Below are 15958 nucleotides of genomic sequence, written 5' to 3' on the forward strand. Positions count from 1 at the left end.
GGTCAAATGGACCCCGACTTTTGTGTGAAAAATGACAAAATTTTTATTCTATAGCGTATATATTTACCTCTGAAGGACATAGAACCGAGAAGTTGATATTATATCCAAGAGGAGTGGTTGACCGCTATATCGCTTTGAAATGTTCCATGAGGTTCTAGTTATGGTCAAGGACAACGCTTATAATTTTCGGTGATGATCAGATAATAATTTTGGAATGAAGTGGACCGAAAACTTAATTTTTTGTGTTATTTTCGAGTCGATCTATAGACCACAAATGAAAGCCGAACATCACAACACAACCCACGGTGAAGGGAATCTGGACAATAGCTGTACTAAATACTCGTAATATTCGGAAAATATGTCAGTGTGAGGAAGAGCTGCTGTTTATCTCTAATCGGGCAAGACGGTGCAAATATCACGAAATATTGCCCAGGCTCGGAATAAACATCCGCAGAACATTTGAGTTCCGTGGTAGTTGTGTAGGGTATCGTATGGTCGGCCACGTCCAACTATACTGCTCCGCTCACTGGTTCAAAATCTATTTGTTCCATCAGAGGAGTAAATTTTTTAAAGTCTATATGTTTCAATGTTTATCAGAGGAGTAGATTTTTTTACAGAATTTTTTTTTTCAAAGCTTAAAGTAAGAAATTAGTATACATTCCTACATAATCTGATGATGATGCTCTATAAGGACTTCTTTTAGTAATCTACTAAAACAGCTTTTCAGGTATTTATAACGGAATATTTGGTATAGATTCCATTCTTGGAGTCTATGCAGATTCATTTCTGGCTCTCTATGAATCCATAAAATTTTGAATTGTATCCTCCAATTCCCTGGTAACATTTAAAAAAATAATTTAATATTGTCATTGTTTCCCCTCTCTACATATCCCTCCACAAGGCGGGCGTAAAAAAATTAAATTTATATATTTGTCAGCAAGTAGGCCTAAGTGTTTCAAATTGTATTTATCTTTTTTGTTGTTGTTTTTTTACCACATCTCAACATAAATACATGTTACAAACACCCTCACACATGTCGAGATACTCTCATTTCACACCAGTTATGATGGTTGGTGTTGATGTTGACATGCCGTGAAATTCCCCATGATAAGGACATTGTTTCAAGTAACATGTTTTTTTTGTTTTTGTTGTTGCTGTGCTTGTTTTTTGCCTTTGTCTTTGTTTGTTTTGTTGGTTTGCTTTTAATATGTTTAAGTACTGCCATTGGAAGAGGCCCAAAACGTATGGCAAGGATGCAAAGAGGTGAGGAAGGTTGGTTTGTCTTGTGGCACATTGCAAAACTTTTTTCTTGTGTTCATAAAAAAATAACAACAACAGCAACAATAAATGTTAAGTATGTAAAAACCACAAAGTTCAAACAGTTATGAACTTTAAAAATTAAGGAGTGACTTTGTGTAGCATTTATTGAAGGGCATAATTAAAAAGGAAAATAAAATGGAGAAGATGTTACGTCTAGGGCCAACAATATTAAAGTCAATGGCCACAGAAAGTTCACATCACTTAAAGAGTTCATTAATTGATGGAGTTAATTAAGGAATTAAATAATTTGATAATTTGTTCTTGCAATAATATTTAACACACATTTCAAGTTTTCAGACGCATGGGCCATTTGGGACCACTCTGCCCTGGAGCATAGGCATAAAAATAAACTTTAATTTTTTTCCTACGAAAAATTCCATGAAATCATATCAAAATATATTTAATAGATAACAGTCAGTTTAAATTTAATTTCATCTTAAATTATAAATTAAATTTAATTACACTAATCTTCTCAGCCTGATACCGCCTGTACAAGAAATTTAAAATAGCTACTGGATTATTTTTTCTAATTTAATTTTAATTTTCTCTGCAATCTGCCTGTCTGCGGTATTTTGATTTTTATTATTTTCATTCATTTTTTTAATTTTAAATGAAAGTTGCCAATTTCAGCCATTGAACCTCCCAGTCGAAGCCCGACGGAAAAGCACGTTTGCCAAAGTATGCAAATTAATGTGGAATTTGTTGTTGTTGTTTTTGTTATTTTTATTTTGTTGCAGAATATCATCAAAAGTTAAGCTATTAAATTTTCTATAAAACTTTTTGATAACAATAAACTTTTTTTTGAAATGAAAATTTACAAATAATAAACTAAATCAGGTATAATACGGGATAATTTCAATTTAAGGGATTTTCATGGGAAGAAAAAAAATGGAAAATAATAACAATAGAATTGGGAAAGTTTTGAATAACATTTAAAAGCAAATTTAAGATTTAACATTTTGGAATATAAATTCATATTAGACTATAAAAGAATTTCAAAGGAAGGTGATTTGAAGGAGATACTTAAATACTAATATAATGGAGATCTTTCAGACTTATGCAAAGAAGTTTTTGTTGTCTCCAAAAAAGGATTCTTAATAGATTCCAGTAAAAATTTCTCTAAGATTAAAAAAATCGAAGCCTGAATTGAATCGATGCTGCTGTACAACAGTGAAACCAGGCAAATGTCTAACACAGTACCCCTAAAAAATCTCATCGCATGTAGTCGTTACAGACTAATTATTTCTTTTTAATGGATTTCCCGAAAGGAGTATTTGTAGAATCTATTTAAACAGGCCTTCTAGAAAAGAGCCATAGAGTCTTTGTTGACACCTATAGAAAAAAACAGGTTTTGATAAAAATCTTCATAAGTTTAGAATGATTTTCTTTTCAAAGGAGGACCAAATTGTTCTCTATAGACAACAATTAACTCATATGCTGACAATAGTCCTTGAAAAAATATTTAAAAAACCACTGGACGGAGCAGTATAGTCAAACTGTATCGACCATATGATACCCTACACAACTACCGCTGAACTCTTACTTTCTGCGGATGTTTTTCTGAGCCTGGCCAATATTTCGTAATGTTTGCACCTTCTTTCCCGATTAGAGGTCAACAGCATCTCTTCCTTACACTGACATATTCCGAATATTACTAATATTCAGTACATCGCTTCTAATTACTTGTCCAGATCCCCTTCGTCGTGAGTTGTATTGTGGTGTTCGGCTTATAATTGTGGCCTATATATCGAAAAAACACAAAAATGTAAGTTTTTGGTCCACTTCATCCAAAAATTATTATCTGATCATCACCAAAAATTATAGAGGTTCTCCTTGACCATAACTGGAACGTCATAGAAAATTTCAAAGTAATCAGGGATGTATTTCCCATATTGGTAATGGGTTACTAAATAATATCATGTAATTACTACATCCGAGTACATATGACAATATAATTGGTATCAATTTAATAGTGAATCAATCCTCTTGGATATATTATCAACTTCTCGGGTCTATGTCCTTCACAAGTAAATATATACGCCATAGAATACCAATTTTGTCGTTTTTCACACAAAAGTCAGGATCCATTTGACCCGCTAAATAATGACCTATCTTTATCAAAACAGGCATGTTTATTTTTTGGCCCAATCCTCTTCTCCATGTAAAAACTCGTAGTGTTTGGGCCATAATTGCGGCCTCAGGAACAACCAGAAAATCAGACAAAAATAACGTTTTTGTTTCATTTCATCCTCTAAATATTAACCGATCTTTACCATTGGCCAAAACCCATCCTACATGCAAAATTTCGTGAAGATTGGTCCTGTATCGTGTTTACAAATTATAATGGACAGACGGACGGACACACATGTCTAGATCGACTCGATCGGTATACTTAAAGGTGGATCTAGGACCAATATTTCGTGGGGAAACATACTCTTGGGGCTGCACAAAGCTATAATACCCTGACAACATCGTTGTGTAGGGTATAACAATCCATCGTTTAATTCCCGAAAGTAGTCTTGAGAAACTCCTAGAAAAGAGCCTTTATACATAGACATCTAGAAAGGAGCCTTTAAATTTATAGTCCTCTCGAGTAGAGCTTTATATAGTCATATAAAGGCGTCCCTATAAACTTCTAGAACGGAGTCTTTATGACCATCAGCTTCTTATATTTATATAGGAAAATAAATCAGACGCTAAGGAGCAAAATTTCCATATAGAAAAAAAATCTCAGAAAATATCTTCTAATGCTGTGGACAGAAATTTTTTTCTATAAAAAATCTTCAGAAGTTAAGGATCCTCAAGCTGAGGACCAAATTATTTTCTATAGAAAAAATGTCATCTTTGAAGTCCTTGAAAAAATATATAAAAAAATCCATCGATTCCATTAAAGAAGCCTTTATAGACTGTTCGAACTCATAGGAAAGAGACATTATAGAGTACTAGAATAATGACTTTGTAGACATCTAGAATGGTGCCTTATAATCTTTTCGAAAAGAGTCTTTATATGGAACTACAAAGAAGTGACTATAGACATCTAGAACGGATGACCTATATGACCTCTAATTTAAAATATTTATATAGAAAAAATCACTTAAGTTGATGAACAAAAAATAAGGCTCTAAGAACCTATAAAACTTATTCTATAGAATAAATCCGCATAGGAGCAATTTGAATACCCTTCACCATACTGTGGTACAGGGTATTATGTCTTTGTGCATATGTTTGTAACAGGCAAAAGGAATCGAGATAGACCCATGGTTCCTGTTGAGAATATGCATAGAATCACTTTCTGAGTCGATTTACGCATGTCCGTATCCGTCCATGTATTTTTGTTAACAAAGTACAGGTCGCATTAATGATCCGATTGGCACAGTTCACTTATTTGGCCCAAGGACGAACCCTATTTAAATTGGAGAAAATCGGTGCAGATTTAGATATGGCTCCATTATATAGTTTCGTCTGATTTTATGTAAATGATGCACCAAACTCCCATTATTTGTCCGATTGGGACAGAATTTTGCAAAGCGCACTGAATCTGGTTCATGCTTATGTGTGCGATTGGGACAAAATTTTCCACAGAATACTGATTTAGGTCCAGACTGATGTCTGCGAAGTTTAGTTAAAATCGGTTCAGATTTAGACATAGCTCCCATATATAGTTTCGACCGATTTTTAGTGAATGATACACCAACTACCAATATTTGTCCGATTGACACAAAATTCTGCACAGAGTACTGAATTAGGTGCAGTCTGATGTCTGCGAAGTGTTTTTAAAATCGGTTCAGATTTAGATATAGCTTTTATATATAATTTCGTTCGATTTTTTGTAAATGATACACCAAAATTCCAATATTTGTCTGATTGAGTAAAATTTTGCAAAGCGAATGCTATTGAGAAAAAAATGATATGTTATAAGGTTTGTTGAAATCGGTTCAGATTTTGGTATAGGTCTTATATATATAGTTTCTTTCGATTTTATGTAAATGGTGGTTACACGAAATTTGGCAGAGGATATTAAATTGAATATTTTGATTACAAGAAACAAATGGTGTATGCAAAGGTTGGTCAATTAGGTCCATGTGTTTATATACATAATTTTACTCGATTACATACAAATGGTACACCAAAGAATCCAAGTCTGTCCGTTTGACGTGCAATTTTTCATTGACTTCAGAATGGTATGTGTATGGGGTTTTTCAATATTTATCTAGATAGCACATTTAATTTCGCCTGATTTCATCTCAATGGTCCTCCCCCCGTCCGACTTTTGGACTTTCCTTACTGGTTTGTTATTGGAAAACTTGTATTGGTAACTTCTGTATCCTATATATCTTTACCGTTAACTTAAATAAAATTATATCTTATTCACATAATCACCCACAATAAGTGCACTTAGTAAAATGAATGGTAAAACCAACAACATTTACTTACACCAGATAATACAACGCACATCTTAATTCTCTTGCCCAATTCCCCAAATCTCGTTAGTCGTCCAATCTGTTCATGTGTAAACTGTTATAACAACGGCAACCGTAGAAAGTCTTTTCCTTTAGTGTGAAAAGTGCACTTAGGAATTCTCTTTCATTGAAATATGAGTTACCGCTGGCTTTGTGTGCATGTGTGTGTGTAAACGTGTATCACACGTTTGTGTAATACGATGTCAGTGTTTTTGTACTTTGCAACCATACAAACACACAGACACACATGCATACAGCATGAGAAAAAAATCATGGATATGGTAAGGACAAAAGGATAATCGTGAATAATAAGGTGGGTATAAAAGATAAACCCATTGAAAAAATATTCTTTAAAAAATCCACGCCTTATAGAAGCCTTGAAAAAATATTCTTTAAAAAATCCACGCCTTATAGAAGCCTTGAAAAAATATTCTTTAAGAAATCCACGCCTTATAGAAGCCTTGAAAAAATATTCTTTAAGAAATCCACGCCTTATAGAAGCCTTGAAAAAATATTCTTTAAGAAATCCACGCCTTATAGAAGCCTTGAAAAAATATTCTTTAACAAATCCACGCCTTATAGAAGCCTTGAAAAAATATTCTTTAACAAATCCACGCCTTATAGAAGCCTTGAAAAAATATTCTTTAAGAAATCCACGCCTTATAGAAGCCTTGAAAAAATATTCTTTAAAAAATCCACGCCTTATAGAAGCCTTGAAAAAATATTCTTTAAAAAATCCACGTCTTAAAGAAGCCTTAAAAAAAATTTTCTTTAAAAAATCCACGCCTTAAAGAAGCCTTAAAAAATATTCTTTAAAAACAACACGCCTTATAGAAGCCTTAAAAAATATTCTTTAAAAAAACCACGCCTTATAGAAGCCTTAAAAAATATTCTTTAAAAAAACCACGCCTTATAGAAGCCTTAAAAAATATTCCTTAAAAAATCCACGCCTTATAGAAGCCTTGAAAAAATATTCTTTAAAAAATCCACGCCTTATAGAAGCCTTGAAAAAATATTCTTTAAAAAATCCACGCCTTATAGAAGCCTTGAAAAAATATTCTTTAAGAAATCCACGCCTTATAGAAGCCTTGAAAAAATATTCTTTAAAAAATCCACGCCTTATAGAAGCCTTGAAAAAATATTCTTTAAAAAATCCACGCCTTATAGAAGCCTTGAAAAAATATTCTTTAAAAAATCCACGCCTTATAGAAGCCTTGAAAAAATATTCTTTAAAAAATCCACGCCTTATAGAAGCCTTGAAAAAATATTCTTTAAAAAATCCACGCCTTATAGAAGCCTTGAAAAAATATTCTTTAAGAAATCCACGCCTTATAGAAGCCTTGAAAAAATATTCTTTAAGAAATCCACGCCTTATAGAAGCCTTGAAAAAATATTCTTTAAGAAATCCACGCCTTATAGAAGCCTTGAAAAAATATTCTTTAAGAAATCCACGCCTTATAGAAGCCTTGAAAAAATATTCTTTAAGAAATCCACGCCTTATAGAAGCCTTGAAAAAATATTCTTTAAGAAATCCACGCCTTATAGAAGCCTTGAAAAAATATTCTTTAAGAAATCCACGCCTTATAGAAGCCTTGAAAAAATATTCTTTAAGAAATCCACGCCTTATAGAAGCCTTGAAAAAATATTCTTTAAAAATTCCACGCCTTATAGAAGCCTTGAAAAAATATTCTTTAAAGAAATCCACGCCTTATAGAAGCCTTGAAAAAATATTCTTTAAGAAATCCACGCCTTATAGAAGCCTTGAAAAAATATTCTTTAAGAAATCCACGCCTTATAGAAGCCTTGAAAAAATATTCTTTAAAAAATCCACGCCTTATAGAAGCCTTGAAAAAATATTCTTTAAAAAATCCACGCCTTATAGAAGCCTTGAAAAAATATTCTTTAAAAAATCCACGCCTTATAGAAGCCTTGAAAAAATATTCTTTAAGAAATCCACGCCTTATAGAAGCCTTGAAAAAATATTCTTTAAGAAATCCACGCCTTATAGAAGCCTTGAAAAAATATTCTTTAAGAAATCCACGCCTTATAGAAGCCTTTGAAAAAAATATTCTTTAAAAAATCCACGCCTTATAGAAGCCTTGAAAAAATATTCTTTAAGAAATCCACGCCTTATAGAAGCCTTGAAAAAATATTCTTTAAGAAATCCACGCCCTATAGAAGCCTTGAAAAAATATTTTTTAAAAAGTTTACGCCTTATCAAGGCGTAAGAAATCCACGCCCTATAGAAGCCTTGAAAAAATATTCTTTAAGAAATCCACGCCTTATAAAAGCCTTGAAAAAATATTCTTTAAGAAATCCACGCCTTATAGAAGCCTTGAAAAAATATTCTTTAAGAAATCCACGCCTTATAGAAGCCTTGAAAAAATATTCTTTAAGAAATCCACGCCTTATAGAAGCCTTGAAAAAATATTCTTTAAAAAATCCACGCCTTATAGAAGCCTTGAAAAAATATTCTTTAAAAAATCCACGCCTTATAGAAGCTTTGAAAAAATATTCTTTAAAAAATCCACGCCTTATAGAAGCCTTGAAAAAATATTGTTTAAAAAAGCCACGCCTTATAGAAGCCTTTAAAAAATCCACGCCTTATGGAAGTCTTGAAAAAATATTTTTTAAAAAATCCACGCCTTGTGTGGAGCCTTGAAAAAATATTCTTTAAAAAATCCACGCCTTGTGTGGAGCCTTGAAAAAATATTCTTTAAAAAATCCACGCCTTGTGTGGAGCCTTGAAAAAATATTCTTTAAAAAATCCACGCCTTATGGGAGCCTTGAAAAAATGTTCTTTAAAAAATCCACGCCTTATGGGAGCCTTGAAAAAATATTCTTTAAAAAATCCACGCCTTATGGGAGCCTTGAAAAAATATTCTTTAAAAAATCCACGCCTTATAGAAGCCTTGAAAAGATATTCTTTAAAAAATCCACGCCTTATAGAAGCCTTGAAAAGATATTCTTTAAAAAATCCACGCCTTATAGAAGCCTTGAAAAGATATTCTTTAAAAAATCCACGCCTTATGGAAGTCTTGAAAAAATATTCTTTAAAAAATCCACGCCTTATAGAAGTCTTGAAAATATGTTCTTTAAAAAATCCACGCCTTATGGAAGTCTTGAAAAGATATTCTTTAAAAAATCTACGCCTTATAGAAGTATTGAAAATATATTCTTTAAAAAATCCACGCCTTATAGAAGCCATGAAAATATGTTCTTTAAAAAATCCACGCCTTATAGAAGTCTTGAAAATATGTTCTTTAAAAAATCCACGCCTTATGGAAGTCTTGAAAAAATATTCTTTAAAAAATCCACACCTTATGGAAGTCTTGAAAAAATATTTTGTAAAAAATCCACGCCTTATGGAAGTCTTGAGAAAATATTCTTTAAAAAATCCACGCCTTATGGAAGTCTTGAAAAGATATTCTTTAAAAAATCCACGCCTTATAGAAGTCTTGAAAAGATATTCTTTAAAAAATCCACGCCTTATAGAAGTCATGAAAAAATATTCTTTGAAAAATCGACGACTTGTAGAACCATTGAAAAAATATTCTTTGAACCATTGAAAAAATATTCTTTAAAAAATCTACTCTTATTGTTCCTTCAAAAAAAAATATTTCTTCCAAAAATTTTAAGTTTTCTCCCCTAGTAGCGGTGTCCCACCCACCACTGATATATTTTCCACCATAAGTAATGTTCACCTATTAATTTCCACCCCTTGGTTCTCGTGGCATTGTCCTACCCCATTTGGCTCCCATTGTAAAATCTTTCGTCGTGGTTGGCCAACCCTATCCTTGAAATATTTCCTGACAAAGGTCAAAAGTGCATCATCAGCTGCATAAAAATGGATAGTCGAGAGAACAAAAGCTGCAAAAATAAAAGTTCAACGTAACGGTGGACCACAGAAGGAGGGTCCTGTTTTTCATTTTCTCTATAAAAACGGAATGCTATTGATTTTTTCGTTTTTCAATTTTTCTTTTTGAATTTATTGGTATTTGCTTTAAAGAAATTCATTGAAAATTTAATTGAGAGAAATGAGTAGTTCTTTATATTTTTCACATCATCCATTCATTCAAACATCCCGACAAAAAAGGGAAATTAATGGAAATTCTTTAAACGCTTTTGAACAACATTTTTTCTTGTTTGGCCTAGCTAAGCTCCTCGAAGCCCGACTATTCAACATTTTATGTTGTAATTATGGTTAAACAACTAATAATATAAATTATTGCCGGCCGACATCCTTGTTGATCCTTTCACAACAAGCACATAAACCTGCAATGGAATGGCAGAACAAATAACTGCTGATGTAAAAATAATTAACATTAATTTCTTCAGTTTTGGTATTTGGTTATCCTTTTGATCGAAATAGTTGCGTTGAGTTGAGTCAAGTGCTTGTCGGGTCATTAATTACCAGAGGCATAGTACGCCATAAATCTTCGGTTAACACAGGGGGGTTTCATACTTACTTGAAATAGCACAGGATGGCCAATGAAAGGAGTATCGCAACTAATGAAATGCCATAGCCAATTTCATAGATTAGATTAACACTACTTTGCCACTGTAATGAAATGGAAGAGAAACAGGATAATAGATTAATAGAATAGGAAATAAAAAATAAATATTTCAAAACAGAAAAAAATATCTATTTAATGAGATGTAGATTCATTAAAGAATATTTTTCATGGATTTTTTTAAAGAATATTTTTTCAAGGCTCCCATAAAAAGTGGATTTTATGTAACTGGTGCAACAAAGCCCTTATATATGATTTGCACGAAATTCGGCATAAGGCACTGTATTAGGTCTAGAACAATGTGTGTACAATTTCTTGAATCGGTTCAGATTTAGATATAGCTCCCATATATGTTTTCGTCCGATTTTAGGTAAATAATGCACTAAAGCCCCTCAACACAAGGCGTGGATTTTTTAAGGAATATTTTTTCAAGGCTCCCATAAGGCGTGGATTTTTTAAGGAATATTTTTTCAAGGCTCCCATAAGGCGTGGATTTTTTAAGGAATACTTTTTTAAGACTCCCATAAGGCGTGGATTTTTTAAAGAATACTTTTTCAAGGCTCCCATAAGGCGTGGATTTTTTAAAGAATACTTTTTCAAGGCTTATCTGAGGCGTGGCTTTTTTAAGGAATATTTTTTCAAGGCTCCCATAAGGCGTGGATTTTTTAAGGAATATTTTTTCAAGGCTCCCATAAGGCGTGGATTTTTTAAGGAATATTTTTTCAAGGCTCCCATAAGGCGTGGATTTTTTAAGGAATACTTTTTTAAGACTCCCATAAGGCGTGGATTTTTTAAAGAATACTTTTTCCAGGCTCCCATAAGGCGTGGATTTTTTAAAGAATACTTTTTCCAGGCTCCCATAAGGCGTGGATTTTTTAAAGAATACTTTTTCAAGGCTTATCTGAGGCGTGGCTTTTTTAAGGAATATTTTTTCAAGGCTCCCATAAGGCGTGGATTTTTTAAGGAATATTTTTTCAAGGCTCCCATAAGGCGTGGATTTTTTAAGGAATATTTTTTCAAGGCTTGTCAGAGGCGTGGATTTTTTTAAAGAATATTTTTTCGAGGCTCCCATAAGGCGTGGATTTTTTAAGGAATATTTTTTCAAGGCTCCCATAAGGCGTGGATTTTTTAAGGAATATTTTTTCAAGGCTTGTCAGAGGCGTGGATTTTTTTAAAGAATATTTTTTCGAGGCTCCCATAAGGCGTGGATTTTTTAAGGAATATTTTTTCAAGGCTACCATAAGGCGTGGATTTTTTAAAGAATACTTTTTCAAGGCTCCCATAAGGCGTGGATTTTTTAATGAATATTTTTTCAAGGCTCCCATAAGGCGTGGATTTTTTATAGAATATTTTTTAAGGCTTTCATAAGGCGTGGATTTTTTAAAGAATATTTTTTCAAGGCTTATCTGAGGCGTGGATTTTTTAAAGAATATTTTTTCAATGCTTGTCAGAGGCGTGGATTTTTTAAAGAATATTTTTTCAGGGCTTGTCAGAGGCGTGGATTTTTTAAAGAATATTTTTTCAAGGCTTGTCAGAGGCGTGGATTTTTTAAAAAACATTTTTTCAAGGCTTGTCAGAGGCGTGGACTTTTTAAAGAATATTTTTTCAAGGCTTATCTGAGGCGTGGATTTTTTAATGAATATTTTTTTAAAGAATATTTTTTCAAGGCTTATCTGAGGCGTCCCGAGGTGGCGGATAGGGGGAAGTTGGATGATCAGACTATCTCATTACTATCAGCTAAACCCTGGAGGTAATGGAATAGTCTGATCACCCCACTTTAGGGCTTTTGCCCCGCGGACCAAAACTGACTACGGGGGTGTTCCCTTAAAACAAAAAACAAAAGATGGAAAGTAAGGAAGAAAGAATAAAAGTTACGGTGCAGAGCCTAAATAACTCAGTACCGGCGGGTGTCGTTGATCTGCCCACGAGTCACGCCCCGTCGTCATCCAGCGATCGTGAGCAAAAATCTCCTACAGATGTGGGTGCCTTGGCATCTGTAGTCGAGGGTATTGCTACAAGCACTCAGCCAGCAGGCACAAATAAGGTAGACTTCAGTCACCACCGGGGTGGCGAAATCCTGACCCAACCTTCAGAGGCAGGTGGGGACTCGAATTCTAACTCCGGGTCTGACCAAGAAGGTAAGACCGATATAACCGTCCTAGAATGCCGGAAGAGAGAAGAGGCCGATAGGATGGTTGAAGAAGTGAGCAAGGACATAGCAAAGCTCACAACAAAAAGAAAGCAGTTATCTGGGGCACAAAGGCGAAAACTGGCCAGGATGAACCGGCCAGGATGAACAGGAACGGGATGCCCTGAAGGATAAGCCTGACCTTCCCTCCACTTCCTCGGAAGCGGCGAAGAGGATTAGGTCTCCGGAGGAGCAGACCAATGCCAAACCTGCAAAGAAGAAAAAGAGCTTCAGGTCGACCGATAGCAAGAGAAGGCTAAGCACGACCCCTAGTCAAGGAGGCTGTCCACAGAATCCATCGACTGAGGTTGGCGAAGCTGGCTCTAATATCGAGAAGACGGGCGCTACACCGAAATCTTCCGATAATACTGGGAATCCCAAAAGGAACGCCCGGTCTTCGCGTAAGAGGAAGGCAGTAGCAACAATCGGTAAGGAGCCGCCATCTTATGCAAAGGTTGCCAGAAAGCGTTACAGGGACGAGCTCTGCTATGCAGTAATCGATGAACGTAGCGCATCCGGTAAACTAAAAAAGGAGACGCATGATGAGGTGATGAATGCGGTCAACAAAAAGATCGTGGAGCACCTGCGGCAAGGAGGGGCTTGTCAGAGCGTGGATTTTTTAAAGAATATTTTTTCAAGGCTTGTCAGAGGCGTGGATTTTTTAAAGAATACTTTTTCAAGGCTCCCATAAGGGGTGGATTTTTTAAAGAATACCTTTTCAAGGCTCCCATAAGGGGTGGATTTTTTAAAGAATACTTTTTCAGGGCTCCCATAAGGCGTGGATTTTTTAAAGAATACTTTTTCAAGGCTCCCATAAGGCGTGGATTTTTAAAAGAAAACAAATAATATTTAAATATTCACCTTCTGCAAAGTGAACAAATAAATTACCGGAATCGGAGAAATCTACACCATCAATAAATTACATGTTATTAGTAAATAAATAAAGTGGCCGATAATTTATGTTTTTTTTTTTGTTCTTCTTTAGATACTCACCTCTAAGTCTTCGATATTTACACAGGTGGTATAATTAGACCAGGATCTATTAGTTAACGGATGTTTATACCATTCACCATTAATTTCACACTCCTTATGGGCATATCCTGGAAAGATAGAAACAACGAATATAAATATAGAGTATTGCTTTAATTGACTCATTAATTTTGGTGGTGTTCTGCAGAATTTTTTGGAAATACTTATATAAGCATGTTTGGAATAAAAGCAATTAGAGAAAATATTTATTATAAGGCAAGAACACTCAAGGTCATCAGAAATGTGGTCAAGGATTTCTACTTTACGATAGTTGTAGTTAAAACAAATCAGCTTTGGATGGATTGTTGGAGAAAATATTTATCGGGATATAAAGGAGAGTCGCCTCTTATCAATTTTGAAAAGAACCATATCTATTACTCCATCGTCCAAAATTAAATTGACCACCGAATTCAATTCTCAATATCCCAAACTAAATGCCTGTCAATATTTACGTTTTATTAAAATTCTGCGAATAAATAAAAATAAACTCCGCCATACACCATTTCCCAGTAAATCCATTGCTTGCCCCAAAGCTAAACATACTTCTGGGAAATGTAACAACAGTTGTATTTGTAGTAGTTGTTGTTTTTGTTCGTGGTGTTGACGGTTGTTGTTGTTGTAAACATACATTTTACACGGTTGTTATTTGTGACAGCAATATGTATGTATGTACGTGCACGCCAACATCGCCTGTACTGCTATAGCTTTAAGGACCAACTGAGTTGTGGATGTATTGGTGGTGTTGCTGTTGTTGTCGGTATCGGTGTGTGTGTGAACATGTTTTGAATTTTAAGTTTAATTTGTGCAAAAGCTAATTTTGTTTACCGAAACGTTTTGCTTAATAAATAATTATGCCTCGGTGGAGAGTATGTGTGTGTTTGTGTGACTCTCTTTCTCAATGTCAAATTTGGTAGAAACATTCATTTCGAGCAGGAAAATTGTGTGGAAAATGTGTGGTATTATTTAAATAATTAAAAATATGTTACCTGGGTGCAAGTACGAACTGCTTTATATGGAAATCAGTGCACAAAAGTTTTACGTGCGTACATAATATTTACATATATCTGCATACTTTTTCAGATGTTGAATTAAAAGCCATGGGAGAACTTTTGTTGTAATTATCCGAATTCTTGTGCAAGATAATTAGGTTTCAAATAATATTCGTTTTGTAAAAAATATATTCTCATAATCCTTGAAAAATAAAACATATATGTATTTTTTCTTTGGTCAGCAACAGGCGTGGAATTCTAAACTTATTTTTTCAAGGCCCACAGCAGGCGTGGATTTTTTAAAAATATTCTTTGCCAATGATTGGAACCTCAGCATTCTGTGCACAACAAAGGAGACAAGACAATATGTGCCAACTATAGAGGCATAAGTCTCCTTCCCATCGCATATAAAGTGCTATCCAGCGTACTGTGTGAAAGACTGAAGCCAATGGTCAATGACATTATTGGAACATACCAATGTGGCTTCAGACCTGGCAAATCCACCATTGACCAGAGTTTCACTCTGCGCCAAATCCTGGAAAAAAATCATGAAAAATACTTCCACACATTCCACCTATTCGTCGACTATAAAGCCGCATTCGACAGCCCTATCCGTTCAGAGGTGTATAAAGCCATGTCTGCGTTTGGCATTCCTGCAAAATTAATTCGGCTATGCAGGATAACTTTAACACAAGATCAGCAGTTAAGGTCGGAAAGGACCTCTCGGAGTATTTAATACCGAACGAGGATTCAGACAAGGTGAAAGTTTGTCGTGTGATCTTTTTAACATCATGCAGGAGAATATCATAAGCGCGGCAAAAGTGAACAGAAGTGGCACTCTGTACACCAAACAACACATGTTACTCGCCTACGCCAATGACATCGACATAATGGGTCGAACATTGAGAGCGGTAACATCCACCTTTGGACAAATTGAGAAGGAGTCTGTCAAAGTGGGTGACAGTTTGTCGTGTGACCTTTTTAACATCCTGCTGGAAAAGATGATACGAGCGGCAAAAGTGAACAGAAATGACACTCTGTACACCAAAGAACACATGTTACTCGCCTACGCCGATGACATCGACATAATGGGTCGAACATTGAGAGCGGTAACATCCACCTTTGGACAAATTGAGAAGGAGTCTGTCAAAGTGGGTCTGGTAGTAAACGGCGAGAAGACCAAGCTGATGGTATCAACGCGCAAGTCGTCCAGTAGACTCGGACGAACTGTGGAACTTGAGAACTACAGCTTCGAGGTAGTCAGATATTTTATATACCTTGGTACCGCCATAAACAAAACGAATCACATCAGTTTTGAAATTTGGAGAAGGATAGTGATGGCCAACCGATCCTACTATGGTCTGAGCAAACAATTCAAAAGCAAGGCCACCTCTCGCCAGACCAAACTCACACTCTACAATACGCTGATACTACTTACGCAAGCAGATGAGGCAGCTT

The 15958-nt window shown here is 34.7% G+C and overlaps 1 protein-coding gene across 1 annotated transcript in view; it reads right to left on the reverse strand.

Moving 5' to 3' along the window:
• Positions 1 to 15958, reverse strand: part of LOC133328175 (calcitonin gene-related peptide type 1 receptor) — a 56802-nt gene that overhangs the window by 19792 nt on the left and 21052 nt on the right. The window contains exons 3-4 of the mRNA XM_061536730.1: positions 13476 to 13582; positions 10250 to 10341 (exon numbers count right to left, since the gene is read on the reverse strand). Coding sequence (XP_061392714.1) covers positions 10250 to 10341; positions 13476 to 13582 — 199 coding nt within the window. The remainder of the gene's footprint in view (positions 1 to 10249; positions 10342 to 13475; positions 13583 to 15958) is intronic.

This window comes from Musca vetustissima, unplaced genomic scaffold (assembly GCF_032173495.1).
Source record: "Musca vetustissima isolate MV318-11 ecotype Yass unplaced genomic scaffold, APGP_CSIRO_Mvet_v1 utg26657, whole genome shotgun sequence".
NCBI classification, from domain to species: Eukaryota; Metazoa; Arthropoda; class Insecta; order Diptera; family Muscidae; genus Musca; species Musca vetustissima.